This window comes from Rhamphochromis sp. 'chilingali' (genome assembly GCF_963969265.1).
Source record: "Rhamphochromis sp. 'chilingali' genome assembly, chromosome: 10".
In the NCBI taxonomy this organism is placed as follows: Eukaryota; Metazoa; Chordata; class Actinopteri; order Cichliformes; family Cichlidae; genus Rhamphochromis; species Rhamphochromis sp. 'chilingali'.
Window position 1 is genome coordinate 35,974,876 of NC_137937.1, and position 15,442 is coordinate 35,990,317.

General features: G+C 42.0%; 1 protein-coding gene across 1 annotated transcript in view; it reads right to left on the minus strand.

Annotated features, from left to right (window-relative positions):
- Window positions 1-15,442, minus strand: part of antxr2a (ANTXR cell adhesion molecule 2a) — an 81,522-nt gene that overhangs the window by 44,027 nt on the left and 22,053 nt on the right. Inside the window, exons 10-12 of the mRNA XM_080894263.1 lie at window positions 14,723-14,792; window positions 5,638-5,716; window positions 5,137-5,232 (exon numbers count right to left, since the gene is read on the minus strand). Coding sequence (XP_080750389.1) covers window positions 5,137-5,232; window positions 5,638-5,716; window positions 14,723-14,792 — 245 coding nt within the window. The remainder of the gene's footprint in view (window positions 1-5,136; window positions 5,233-5,637; window positions 5,717-14,722; window positions 14,793-15,442) is intronic.

Sequence of the window (15,442 nt, forward strand, 5' to 3'; positions counted from 1 at the left end):
TAATTAGCTCCAATGAGATACAGAGGAGGAGGCTTGGGCTCAGCTCCAAGCCCCGTCTGAAGGGAAGATGAGTGGCGGCAAACACACACAGAAAATACAAGAAAACACACACACACGCGCACCCTCACCCACATATAACCAGGACACGACTCTCCCAGAGCAGAGTGACCGGCCAGCGGCATTGTTTGTGACAACACTGGATGAGAGGGCACCTGAGGAGCAGGTTGTCCACAATGTGATTCCACTCAAGGACTAGATGCCTCGGCCGGGTTTTTCAGATGTGCACGGCAAAGCAAAGAGAGGCCTGACAGTGACATTTGTCAGGTGTCAGTCAGACGCTTCACATACTGATGTCCGACTCTTTACTGAAGACGCTTCTGCCACTCACTCACCAAAAACCCATCTGTGAGCGGGCTGGCGCTGGAAAGACCGAGGCGCTTTATTCTTCGGTGTTGTCAGTTGCTGTAGGTCACAGCCGTCACGTGAAAACACAGGCCTGCACACTTGCAGTTTATTTATGTTCTTTTTGCATCTTTAATGCTTTTTAATGGTTTTTAACAAGTTTTCTTTTATTTTGTGTATTTTTCACAAGGAAACTAAGAGAAAGTCACCATGCAAGTCAAGTTTTACATAGTGAAAAATCGATAAACTCAAAGAAGTCCAGTCGCTTCTCTTTCCAAGCTCCTCAGATTAGCACCATTGGATGACTCGTCCAGCAGCTGATCCAGCAGGTAAAAATACCAATACAGTCCAATATTTTGTACTGTTTCCACTTGCGATAGGGTTATGGATGAACTGGCACTAAATATTTTCACTACAACACGTTGATGCTTTTAAGATTGACCCCAGCCAGTTTTTTTAAATGAACAAAGTCTCTGTTTCACGACTAAACGGTGTAATTTAAACAGACGGCAGCTCACAGTGAAGATTTTAATTAACTAAATCATGCAGTATTGCAGAATGGCTGTGTGGAGATACTGTGCGATATCTTAAAGTACAGTGAGGTCACAATCTCTTCTGAATAATGTCTCCATTATTACTCAATTAATCGATTAACATGCCGGTGACAAAAACTTTTATTTATTTAACTATAGAGCAAATCATTTATAGTGAAGGCAGGGAGATGTATCTTCTTACAAATTCAGTTCAACTTTCCTTTTTTCTGTTACTGTTTGTTAAAAGTCTTCAGGTTTTGGATCAAAGTCATCAAACTGAGCTCAGGAAGTGTTATTGGAATTTTGTGGGACATTTATTCAAACCTAAATCCTGATACAAAGGAAAAAGCTTCTGTTCACCTCCTCGCCCACTCCCCGCTCCCCACACAGGGGTGGACACAGTAGGTGCCCTATAAATGCAGTGCTTATAATTGCACTAAGGACATATCTCAACCTGAGGTGCGCTGCAAAGTGGAAAGCTGACCTTTGTTCATTAGTCATCAAGGACAGATACCACAGTGTCAGAGCTGGTTATGCATTTGCTAAAGTGGTTTCGGAGGGAAAAGGAGCGATGTAATTACGGCATATCATAGATCCTAACAGCTGTTTCATTCACTCTTAAGCTCAGGGACGCTATCACACTCTCTGCTTACTGTTGTCATTAGAATAATGAAAAATAATCAATTAGGGTTAATTAATTCCTTTGTAACACACAACCGGCTGTAAGCAAATCTAGTAAAGGGCTACTGGTGGCCTCGCCATACGCTGATTAACATCATTTCAGCCACACCTTACGTTCACAGGATTATCTCTTTTATTAAGTAATTATGCAGCAGATTTCCTGCACATGTTGTGAGACAAATAAAGCGTCACACAAACACTCTGCTGCTCTTTCCCAGCTACCTGATGGACAGATGTGAAGAGGAGCAGCGCGGTGGCATAATTAAAAAACGAAACCACTGGATATTTCGCCATCTGACACAAGCCCCAGCGGCCCGCCGCCGCAGCCACGACACCGGGGGGAATTGGACCAATCAGAGGCACTCGGGGTATTGTCCCCATATGGCCGTCTCCGTAAACGTCCAACTGGACTTTATAATCTGTTCGTTCCCAACCTTAAGCTCGAACCGTGTCGTGTCAAGCTGTTTTGGGAGGCTTATAACGACGGATCAGTGGCAGATAGCATATTCGAAAGTTTAAAATTGCTTTAGGTCTTCATCTGCGGAGAAACTGTTTGTACGAGAACAAAACAAATAAAAAAATCAACTGAAAGAGAACAAAGACGACAAAAGTTCTGCAAGAACAAGAAATAATTAGAGATTAATAACATATTAAGGACCAAATGAGTCGCAAATGTGTCCAAAAGTGCATCCAATTTAGCAGCGAATAGTTTGTAATTTGGATAAACTGGCAATGTAATTTAAAACGGCATCTCCAATCCTGAATCCTTTGATTTGAACTAAAGGCGATGCCATTCGAGTTTAATTTCCAAACAAATCATAAACAAAGAAATTACCACTCCACAGCTTGTATGACCTCTCTCCTGGCATCGGTCCATGCGGGAGAGAGAAGGGGAGAGAGGGATTGTGGGAAAGAGGTTGGGCATGTGTCTCTGTGTATGTGTATGTGTGTGTCGAGCGTGTGTGCGCGGCCTCATCCCGACTGCTGAAACCTGGCAGACTGGGGGTTTAAATATTAACAAGGCACACATGGCCCTCCTCTTCTGCCGCGTCCCTCGATGGAAGGCAACAGCAGCTCTCTCCACCAAGACAAACACGTCCACCGCCAGACATGCTGCAGGGGGTTTACATTTTAATGCCTTTGTTGGTTTTCCAAAATATGCTTCCATCTCATCCTGGATGGGATCCCTTCAGGTCCACAAAGCCAGGTGACGTCTATCATTTAAGGGCCGGTGCGGGTGAGCGGGAACAGAGGTCCGCCGCGAGGGTCGGCGGAGTAGAGGGTAAATTTGCCTTTATCAGATCTCAATAGAAAAAGGCAGAGACAGAAAAAAGAGGCTGCGCACACCATCTGTAGCCCCTCTCTCATAGCCTCAAACGATAATCTGTTGTGGATTTTTGTAAACGGTTAAGCGGGGGAGACTTTATTTCCAAAGGGGGTGAGGCCAGAGCGAGGTTTTTAAAACAGTACTCTTTTTTTTAACCAACTAAACCAAAGTTTCAACTCTGGACAAAAAAGCAAAAATATTTTCTAGTCATAAGTTATGACTTTAAGAGCAGATTTCAGATGAATTAATTAAACGCAGCCTCAAGTTCCACTTTAAAACACCCCGTACACATGGGACTGGAAATGTGGTGACTTGTGGAATTAATGAAGAACCTCCCAACCTCCACAGAGAGAGAATAAAAAGCACGACCAAGAAACACAAAACTAAAAAAAACTAAAAAACCTTATCCCTAAGCAGAAACATTTAAGTCATAACCGGCTGTTTCCACTTTTCACACTTTTAGGACCAAAACGAAGGAACAAAAGAACATTTTTGATCATTTTACAGCAGATGTGTGTCTCTGTTTCAACATCCTTTACTCAATTTATGAGGATGAAGCTGAAAAATAATCTGTCCTGTCAAGTACGTGGAGAAAGATTTTTGTCCGTTTCATATGCGGTATATGTGTGCATTATACACTGAGCCACCTTTGTAATTATATCTATTGAACTGCCTGTTAATACAAGTGTTATATCAGCCAATCACATGGCAGCAACTCCAGGAATTAAGGGAGGTAGACATTGACTGTTGTTGGTGGCAGACAGGCACTGCTGGGAGTTTCCCACATAACCGTCTCTGGGGTTCACAGATAATGGTCCAAAAATAAGAAAATATCCTTTGAGTAGCAGATCTGTTGATGTTGAGTCATAGGAAGGCAACAGAAAGTCAAATAACCCCTCGTTCCAGCCAAGGTTCAGAAGAAGCCGCCTCGTAACGCACGACATGTCAAACCTGCATCGATCGATCCTGCCTGTATCTGCAGTTTGGAGCGGCGGCCTTTTAGTGTCAGCTGAGCTCAGTTTAAAGGTTGCACTGTTGCTGAGCATCTCCGTCTCTTTGTGACGACAGCGTGCTCGTCTCCTCATGGCTGCTTCACAGCACGCCGCGAAGCTCAAATCATCTCCAGCCCATAACAATGAGTTCACTGTCCTCCAAAGGCCTCCACAGTCGCCTCATCCAGTCGAGCATCTTCACTTTTGTGTTAGTCGGGTGAGGAACAAACAAAAATCAGCAAAAATATTCACTCTTATTTTTTAGTGAAGTACACGCACAGGCCTCTGGTCTTTAGTGGGCGGGTTTTAAACAGCAAAGGGAGAGCGACAGTAGAGGGACGTTTTATTTAATCCAACTTCTGCCTAATGCAGGTTTAAATAAACAATATTAGCAGCACTGAGGAAGAATAAGAAATATTCATAATAGTGTATCTAGAACATGATTGAATAGATGTGTAAAAGTGTTTTAAGCTGAAGCAGGACATGATGGATTCTAATGCGATAAAACCGCTAAAAGTCTGTGTGATTATTCTGAATCCCTTCAGTCCCCAGGTAGGCCCGACATTAGTCCTAAACAAACAGAGACTCTGGTAACTTTCATGCAATCTGTCACTCACATCTTTCTGCTGCTGGTCTATGTTATTGTTTTTAACAGTCTGTTTGTGTAAAGCGACTTCTCCACATATAGCATGTGCAGCAATCGGCCGCTGGTCTGCAGTGCTCTGCGGTGTTGCTAAACCAGTGTGACTTATCGCGGTAAGCGGGAGGTGACGAGCTTGAACAGATGTTCGGCACCACTTCCCTTCGGCAAGGCTTGGTGAATAACACCGAGCCTGCCCGTCACCTCTTTGTGCTTTTTAACTGGTGATTAAACTCCATCTTTCACCCAAATTAAGTCAGACTTTACAAGACATGCTTTTTCAAGTGACCTCATCTTTTTCAGCAAGGCGGTGCTGTATGTGCCGCAACAGGATGTTTACAGCTGTCAGAGCAATACGAGGGAAAAAAGTGGGTGATAGGGTTTATCCTCATCAGATTTACAGGACGAGGCAGAACAAAGAGCAGCAACACTTTAGCGTGTTTTTCTCCCCACAGTCGAGAACCCGCTCTCATCTCCGCTCAAAGCCAGATTTAATTCATTTATCAGTTTTGGTTGACCAAACATGACTGTGCTGGTTATAGGCGGTGTAGCAGCACTCACCACTTTGCAACACAGAGGCCACAACCACCACATGAGGGCCAGGGCCACGAGGAGGAGCAGCACCAGGAAGACTATCGCCACCACAAAGCCGTCCGACTGAAGGAGAAAAGGAAAAGGCAAAACAGTCACACAGCTGGAAACAACTGGATGCGTCAAAGCTAGAGGAGAAATATTAAAAGTTTGTTAGAAGGAATACGAAATAGAAACAAAGGGGAACACGCGGTCGATAACAGCTAAATCGGAGCAAGCGTATCGTCTTACAAAAGAGCAGATGTTTCACAAAGTGTCTATAAAACTATGACATTGCTTCATCATATGAGAAACACTGAAAAAAAGGAAGTTCTGCTCAAACATAACAGGAAAACTTGTAACCTTATAGTCAGGCCATGTTTTATGCATCACTTCCTCAGTTATAAAATCAGGAAACGCAGCTTCATGTTATTAAAGGGACTTTAAGTTTAATCTGGAATGTGAAATATCAGAGCTCAGCATTAAACTCACACATGTGGTAGCAGAGATGGTGTGGGCACTCGAGATGAAGGACTTGCCGTTGTTAAGGCTGATGAGAACATCCATTTTCCTGTAAAGGAAAGAGTTTAATTAGTATCAGAGGAAATTAAAGGAAACAGCAGGAAACAACATTAAAACCTCGTCTCACTTTATCCTGCCAGTTCTCCCACGTTTGTCAGAGAAGAAAAACACGTTTGCATTTCCAGGGAAGTTCACTGTGTTGGAATTTTCGTCATACGTTTTCTGTTTTTGCAAACTTTGTGATTAAAGATACTTCAACTGTAAACATCGGGTCTCAGCTGATATCTTTTTAATCTCCAAGAAGGACAAGCATCGCGCTGCAGCTTGTGTTTTTTTTGCAACATCGTGCCCTCAGTCCTGTCTTACAGGGGCTAAATGTCACCTCAGCAATTTTCCTAAAATACTTTTTTTTGACCTCCAACCAGCGCAAAAATAAATAAATAAATAAAAAAAATCACCTGTGTCCATAAAATCAGGATTTAATAATAAAATGAAATTTTGAATATTGTAAATTTTTATTATAATGTAATTCAATTCATTAAATATACATGACTTTTTATTTTCCAGGCCCCTTTGAAGTACTGCAAAGTACCTTTAAATATACTAGGACACATGTTTCACAGACACTCTATTCAACCTCCCAACCCCATTCATAACATAAGCTGGCCTTTAACATCCTAAAGCAATGATGTCAAACTCATTTTAGTCCAGTTGGTCCCACTTTGAGGAAGCCATAACACTACAGCATCACAGCTTATATGAAACACACACGCCTCTAAATTTCTCATTTTTAAATAAGTATAAAGAAGTCTGCTCAGAGCTGCCGCCCTGCTGGCTGAAGGCTACTGCAGGAGCCCAACTTTGAGTCTGCTCTCCAGATCTTTTTCTGCACGTCACCCCACTCTTTCCCTGGTTTCCTGTCCTCTCTCTCCTCTTCCCTCTCTAATAAAGCCTAAATGCCAAAAATAATTCTAGAAGCTTTTTCTATTTAATTTTCAAATGTAACAAACCATCCCTGTACAAACAGCCTGAGTTCTCTTCAGAAAAACACAGAATGTATCTCAGTTGTTGTACATCCAGTAAAGCTGGAGTAGTTACAATTTAACTGAAGGATGTGAAAAGACATAAAATCATCACATGTAAAGCTTTTGTATCTAATATGAATCAGAGATCCTGCTCAGATTTGCACACATTTTTACTCATGTGTAGTCATACTGGTCATGCATTACTACACCGTAAACAGCAACGTGGTTTGTTTTTAACAAAAACGTGTAATTAATGACTTCACTGTAATTTTATCACACGGCGAAGCCATCCGGTGCGCCAAACGGGATCATCAAATCTCGCCCCCGAGCCTCATGTTTGACACCGCCGTCTTAGAGGTAGCAGCACTGTTTGGGAAGCTTTAATTGCTTTTTAAGTAACGAGTTGTTGCCAAGCAACATTATTATTTTTACCTGTCTCTCTTCTACCGTGCTACGTGTGTGTGTGTTTAATCAGTCTAACAATATGTATTCAGTGTTATTGAAAACAATGTTGTTCTCCCTGATAATACTTTGCTCTGCATCAAGACTTTAAAAATAGAAGAGCTCTATAATTCTATCGTTGCTCTCGCAAATCCTGTTCTCACAAACGCTAATAAGTCCTGGAGTCATGTTAGCACAATGCTCAATAAAGACAACAATCAGAATTAAATAAATGTCCTCAGTGGGAGGAAATCCTGTCATTATCACATAATCATCGTGTGTGGGTGAAGTAACTTGACTGGCAGTAACAAGGCTCCTGAACTCCGAAGACTTATTTAGAGAGAAAAATGCAAAGCCAAAATGGGCGCAATTAAAACCCTAATGATGAACGGCACCGCAATTTCCATATGTCTATTATGCCCAATCCAATTACCGCAGGTTTAATGAGAATTCAGGATATGGAACGAATGAAACGCCTGAAATATTCCCTCCGACACAAAAAGAAAAGAGGCGAGAGAAAGAAGTACGCAGAGCGGTATTGTGTGCGAGGGGCCAGCTGTGAGTGCACGGGAGTGTACAGAGGAGGCCTGCATTAAAAATGGTGCAGTGGAATAATAACAAGAGTGCTCTCTTTGCTGTGGATTTTGCCTCAGGCAGTGCCTTGGGCCACCAATTCTCCTGTGGTTCTGAACAGATGAGCGACCAGACCATGTGTCCTTTACTGCGCCGTCTAAATATTCGAAACTGACTTTTTTGCACCTCACCTTATTTACTGCGCTAAATATTTAAAATACAGTGCAGCGACCTTTAAGCAGGATCCGCTCTGACACCTCACCAACTTGTTGATGATCAACTTGTGCTTTCAAATTATCTATTACTTAATAAAGTTATATTAAAAAAAATAAAATAAAATCTTTATTGGATATTTGATGCAGGTCTTTCATATTTAAGCAGCTGGTGCATTTTAGGCAATGCTACAGAGGGCAAAATATTCTATTCATTTATTCTATTCTGTTATGTGTGCTGCAGATACACTGACACTTTTATAGTGACAGTCAGTGAAGGATTACAACGTAGCAGGATGAACAAAATAATAAGTAAATGTAATGCTCTTTTAGTTTTAGGTCAGCGGTCCCCAACCAATGGGCCGAGTCGTTTGGTACCGGGCCGCCAGAGTTGAGAGTCGGGTGTGAAATTCATGGTTTTCAGGGTTTTTAATCGTTGTTATTTTATCGTTTTTATCATTAACTCTGTTTCCCTGGGTCTTTTCCCATGTGTTATGAATAAATCTTCTTTTTTTGGTACCGGTACTGGTTTTATTTTGTTGTATTTATCCGCGACACCTTACGCTGACAGATTAACTTTGCAATTCGAGGAAAAAGCATGTGGGAGAAGTTTTCACAAATCATTAACAGGGAACTAAGAAACGCTCTGGTACTGCTGGGAAGGCTTTACTTGACCTGTTTCAGGTTCCTTTAAACTGTTAGTAATGTGCTACATGTCTTTAAACCTACACAAAGAAAAAGGTCTTTTTTTGACTGAAAATGAATGAATGGTAACTTTAAGAGTTGAAAACTGAAGATTTTGAATGAGAATCAGTTTTCTTCCATCAGGAAGCATCACTGGAAACGCTGCACGCCTCCGTAGCTCGGCGAAGATGTTCTAGGTCCCTGCATGTTAACTAAGCGCTCGCGCTGAATGGATGAGGGGAGAGGCTAATTTAGCTGACACCATCAATCCGTGATAATGGTGGGCAGGTTGTTAATCAAGCTGGAGGTGTGGACCCCGCAGTGTGTAGGGTGGAAAGCTCCCAAGCGAGTTACACTGACGAACCCACTTCTCCCTCGGTCGACAACGCCGGACATCTTTAACGCACCACAACCCAACCATAGTGAGCGAGGCCTTTTTTTCTCCTCCCTCTCTGAGACACTGACTGCTAATTTACCAAGTTACTGTTGAGTAGGCAGAATGTGCTCTGACACAGAGGCATAAGTCATAGATCCTCTTCTCTTTTACACACTTTTATTTCCATGAAGACGACCAAAAGAATATAGTAATTGCGTGGCCAAATCTATTAAAGTGTTGCTCTAATGATTAGTCACTCTGCTGCTCGCAGAATATGAATCTATGGCTTTTTCGTTAGTCAGTTGTAAAGTTCATTTTAAAAATGTTTAAATGCAATACTAGCAATTTGATTATGGAGAGGGGGGGTTAAAAGGTTTAAAAGAATTTAAAGAGGCAACCCAGTAACTGAATAATTGAAAACAGAGCAGGCTGTCATTTAACTTTTCCACAGTAAAAGCCAATGAGTGACACTGAGGAGAGAGCTGCAGCTGCTGGTGGGTTTGTAGTTATGTTTGAATAAATGGGAGCTGAAAGGGCAGACTGTCACAGGGCTGAGGGATCGCTCAAAAACAGACACCGCTTCCCAGGGACACCGGCTGAACGGCCGAAGGCTCCTTCCCGCCGCAGACCTCTGGCTCTGCATTGGAAAAAGTTTGTCCCCAGGCTCGCTATAATTCATCAGAAGGTAGGCCTTCTGTGACGCTAAGCTTTGGTGATGCGATGCAGCTGGAGCGGCTGACAATGGTGACGCTAATGGCTTTCAAACTTCCCTTAAAGATGTGAAAATTGAGGAGGGTGAATAATTTACAGCAGAGCATATGTGGGGCCTGTCACCCGGCATCCAGGAATCATCAGTCTGTATGTGTTTGTGTGGCAGAAGTTCTGAAGCTCAGTTGATGGGAGGGATCGCCTCACGAAGCCTGGACAGCAGATGAGAGAATGTGGTCCAGACGAGACAACCGCTATTGCTCTAAAAATTGGCTCCCCGTACAAAATTGGAATATTGACCGGCTTCTTATAACCAATAATCCAATTTGGTGATAATACCAACTGAGAGCACTTCTGATTGGTACTTTCAGCTCCACGTACATTCCCTCTCGTGGATGGATCTTATTAAGAGACAGGAAACAGGGTTCGCCGCTATTCTAGTCTAGAAAACGTGGCAAAAAGATCCCCAAAGTCATGTAGGAAAGGGATCTGTTTACCCATCGTTGAAGATCAAAGGTTGGACAGATTTACTGAGACAGTCAAAAAGGCTTTTAGAGAAATCTGCATTAGATTAAGGGAATATAAAATATTCTACCAATTTTACAGTTAATCAGAAACACCAAGAAAAAAAGTTAAAAGAAAGACCAAACTCCTGGACAAACCTGACCAATGGAGACGTAAAGCAGAGATGGGTGACATATGTGCACTCGCACCAGGTGACCTGCACCTACAACAGGTTTGAGTGAATTTGAACAGAGAGCATTGGCGCTGTTAAGTATAAAGTGCCCTGGGCTGCTCGATGAGGTTGGCCCAGGCACGGTCGGTCGGGTCCAGATCCAGATTCAGATCATGTTACAACCAATCAACAGACACGAAGCAGGCCTGTGCTGCAACATGAAGGGATATTCAGACAATAGGACATTTCAAGCAAAACATCCTGATACCCCCCGGGGAGCACACGGGGTGACAGTGTTCTTTGCAGCAGCACGTCTTATTTATCCACCAGCATATCAGCGTCACTGCACCTGCTGTGTAAAGCAGCTGTCACCTCCCTCTTCAGGTATTTTTTTTGTTTCCACCATTACTGTGAGAACACTTCGTGAGGAGCACCAGTGGGGTGTGCGGGATCTCCTAATGGGGATGCGCATGGAGGGCTGGAGGAGGGAGCATAGAGTGTCAGCAGATGCCAGAGTTTCAAGCCTGATGCCACAGCTGTCAGCACAGATGACGCCTCTGCCGTGAGTGCTCCCGCACAGCTCGATGACCGGGAACGCTCTGATTCCTGGACGCCAAAGCTAGATGTGGTGCCGTGTGCCCCGGGACCCCAGCGGGACAAGAAACCGCAGCTGAGGACCTCAACTCAGTCGACTGCTGTATCTGAAATATGTTCCACAGCAACTTATATCTGTGAGGCAAAAACAAAAATTCAAGCAGTACTCGCGAGGACAAGGCCCCATGTGTAACAAAACATGGCTGGAAAGGGGGGAAAGGATTGTGCGATGAAATGACAATTCTTCTCCGGCTGAGTAGAGCCGTGTTAAAGGAGCATCCTTTGCGGCGGCAGTGGTGATGGAGCAGAAGCAGACAGATGGAAGGAGACGGAAGTTTCTGGGCTCTGGAGTTCCACGCAGGTGGTCCGGGGTGCAGGGATTGTCACTGCATGGTGAATTATTTAAATGGAGAGCACGGAAAAGGGAACGGCTGCATCTGTCGCACATCCTTTTAAAGCCCCTCCAGCAGATGTGTTTACTCACCACCCGTACCAGCTAACTACTTAATGGGTCATCATCGGCAGCCAAGAGTTAATTAAGCAGGCCTTTTGCAAATGGCGGGTACGTAACATCAGTGTCAGCTCAGGTCCTATCAGGTGCTGGAGACCTGTGATGTAGGGCGTCCGCTTCATCTTTTTACAGGCTGAACCAAAACATTGTGTTTGGCTGCCCTGAGCTCGACTCAGGAGAAAGAACCTGGACAAAGTCCAGCAGACGCTTTGAAATGCTGAGAAATCCTCAAGGCTTCTCAAAACTCTATAAAAATATAAAATATATGCATGACTTCACAACTTCATCTGTGCAGTAAAAAATTACAGACGTGTCAAATGACCTTTCTAAAATTCTTAAGAAACCTTTTCAACTTCAGGCTCCTTCCTCTGTTCAGTTATTGCAGTGCTAAAATATTCAGACAATAAATAACCAGCTCTAATTATGATCTAATATCATTTTATTTTATGCAAAATGGCCAAAATGATCTGTCAAATTTCCAAAATATAAGAATTTATGTTTTCTTTTATATTAAAATCACTGAATTCTTCCCGGTTGAAGAGATTTAAAGGTACCTAACCATATAACCTGGGATCTGGGATTTTTGTGGCATTCAACTGAGAAAACAAGGATGAATCTATTAAATCCATCAAATAATGACGTGATCGATTTATCCACAATCAAAACAACTGATAGTTATATAGTGATGTAAATGATCTTTTTTCTCCCTTATAAAAACATGAAAAGATCTTTTTAGACTTTATAGATTGAAAATAAAACAGAAAAATAACCAATTCCATGTACAAGCAGTACAACAAACACTGAGGGTTGTTTAAATGCATGCTTCTGTACTGACAGGTCTGCAAACAAAAAACTTCATAGGATATTTTGACTGTCTTATAGATTTTTACTCGCTGAAACCAGGAAAAATATTTTTAAAATTCCATCTTGTAGGGTCTACCTTACAATATAAAGCGCCTTGAGGCGAATGTTGTCGTGATTTGCCGCTATTTAAATAAAATTGAACTGAATCTCGATAGGTTTCCTTGCAAAACTCATGCTTTTAGTGTAATTAAGTGCATAGTTTCCCTTAAACTGAAATCTGGTATCTATACTTGAGTCAAAGTATAGATACCGGGGGGGGCAGCAGGTCCTATCAGGCTTACTTTGCTCATAGTGGAAAGTAAGGAATCTCAGAAAAATTATGCATGGTTACTTGTAATAAAAATTGATTTTTTTCACCGCTGTTGTAGTTTATTTAATGTAAACTCCTCCTGTTTTGCAAAAACTGTACGTGATGGATGGAAATGGAGATCATTTTTGGATTCAGCACCCTAAAATTCATAAAATTGACCAAAAATATGTCATGCAACTGAAAATAATTTTTTTTCAGACCTGTGTTATTAATGCATTGATGTATGTTTTTGCATTTAAATGCTGTTTCTTAGAGTCTGTATGTGTATGCTTCCATCTCTTCTCTGTAGTTTAGGCCACTGTTTTTATAAAATATAAAAAAATGAAAATATCATGTTTTCATGAACACTTTAGATTTTTGACATGAGCGGATTAACTGAGGTGAGGTTCAAGTTGAATCGGTGTAGTTACGGCATCGCCGCCGTCATACTGTATTATACACAATCTCATTTAGAGCTGGAAGACCTTCAGGAGCCAGCGGCACTCATAATCATACATTTTTGATTGGATTGCAGTCAGCAAGGACATTAAAATCTGTTGTTCCATCTATAATGCCTTAGCGATCATCTGCTATGGTTTGGGATTATAAGAGATGCCGTTAAAATCAAACAACAGCAACGCGGGCTGGAATGAACGCGTATTTGCACTGTTTTCACTCGAGTGTTTGCGGCTTGTATGTATGGGGTGTTTGTCTCTTCTACACTGTTTACTGCGTCTTTACGCGTTTTAACATACAGCTAATTTACAGACTTAGGAGTTGATTGTTTGCACAAAAGACTTTTGAAAAACTGAGTGGAAAAAAATAGAAAATGTGCACGAGAGAAACCAAGACTTTAATCTTTCAGTAAAACTTTAGAGACGTGTGATTTAAATAAAAATAAGAAGAAAACAAACAAACACAGAGACCTGAGCTGCACAAAAGAAGCTTAAATTCTCCAGAAAAGGGAAGTTTGCTTTTTTTGGGGAAAGATTCTTGATGTGGGTAAAAGGGGAAGTAACTACTACAAAGGACGTGACCTTATATATGATTCACCGACTGAGTTAAGCTTCCCGAATTCAACATAAAGCTGAAAAACAAACACTGAGATCTGGCATTTATCCTACACAACATTCCTTTCTTTCCTTTGCTGTAACAATTTATAGGGCAGCATATTGAATCTATTTAGATTGTCCCTATTTGTAGACGCCAGCGCGATCCTGTCATTGAGACTTCACACGTCTCTTCTTGTCATCGTGCCAAGATGAAAACATAAATGTATCTATAGAAACACAAACGAGCTGCATATATCATGTCATATGTTTCTGAGAACATGCTTCCTGAAGACACTGCTGCATTTCCACGCACAGTGAATATTTACAGCCAAGAAAGTTCACTTTTGTTCATGCTCACCAAGTGTTATGGCAAAAAAAAGAATATACTGAAATATATATATTTACCTTGAATAATTTTAAATGTCTTGATTAAATTAAAGGTGTGCACGGAAGCATAACCTCTAGCTGACCTCGCCTTTGCATCATATCTGGAGGTCTGTTGTGTTGGAGCTCTGCATGATATACACATGAACCTCTGCCTCATCAGGTGTTGAGCAACCAAACTTAGCACACAAGTACATCTTAGGTCAGTGAGGGGTTTCATCTCTGATGATGTCATCATGTTACCTAGGCAACTACTTAAAATGTAAAAAGTAAGGAAGAGATGTAAGAAAAAACCCTTCAACCTTTCTGAAGTGAGTGAGCCAAAAGTTAAAACGCTGTTTCGATAAAGAAAGTGTGTAATAAAAACATCAAAGCCACAGCTGTGGACAACACTGCACACATGACTGACACATATGTCACCTGTCATGGTAGGTGATGAATCTGATTTTCAATTCACGATTACAATAAAATAATTACACTCAGTAAAATTGATCTTTCTTCTTCATGACTCGAACAAAAAGATTTAAATAGAACAGTTACAACACTATGATGCATTATACTATATCACATAAAGCTTTCTCTGATATTTTAGCATCACTGTTAGCAGAGATTCCACTGTTTGTGACGGCTTCTCCATATACGACAATAAAACAACGTCCTACTTACTGTCCGACTTCATAGAGCTTCGGGGCGGGACACAGCAGATAGTCATTACGCACCGTGCTCGGCTTCTCAGCTGGAAGAAATTAAAAAAAAGTTTTATTATTAACTTTGCAGATTGTTTAATGAGGTAAGTACGGATTACGCATTGTAACACAGTATCTGTTTATGTATCTGTGCTTGTTCTGTCTACACAGTCAAACATGAAGGAAACCCTCGATCACCACGGTGTAACACAAAGCCAGTTAAACTAAACTGTCCCGTTAGAAAGTGTAAACCATCACGAATCCATTTCACCTGCTCTGGTGTGATTTAAAACACAACAGGTCCACTGGAGGACCAAAAGCAAGACAACATTTTTGATGGTGGTGGACACAGACCATTGCTCTCTCCTCACCTTCCTTACCGATTGTTCTCTAGTTCTGGTCTACTGGTGACACAAGACGGTAACTGCGTCCAGTACAGGTTGGGTTTGCGGTCTCGCCCAGTATAGTCTCAACAGTGTGCAGCAGAGCAGTAGTTACGTAAGGAGAGCTGGAGAGGGGCAGCATCAATCCAACAGTAAGACAGGTATCTGCTGCTTTGTGAGAGGAGGAACAAAAGCAGCGCTGCCAGAGCCCCACAGGATGACCTCCGCTCATGGTGAACCTGCCAGTTCTGGGGTTCTCAGGCAACCAACAGCCTTCTGTGAGCCTCTGTGTTATCCTCCTAAGACCCGAACTCTTC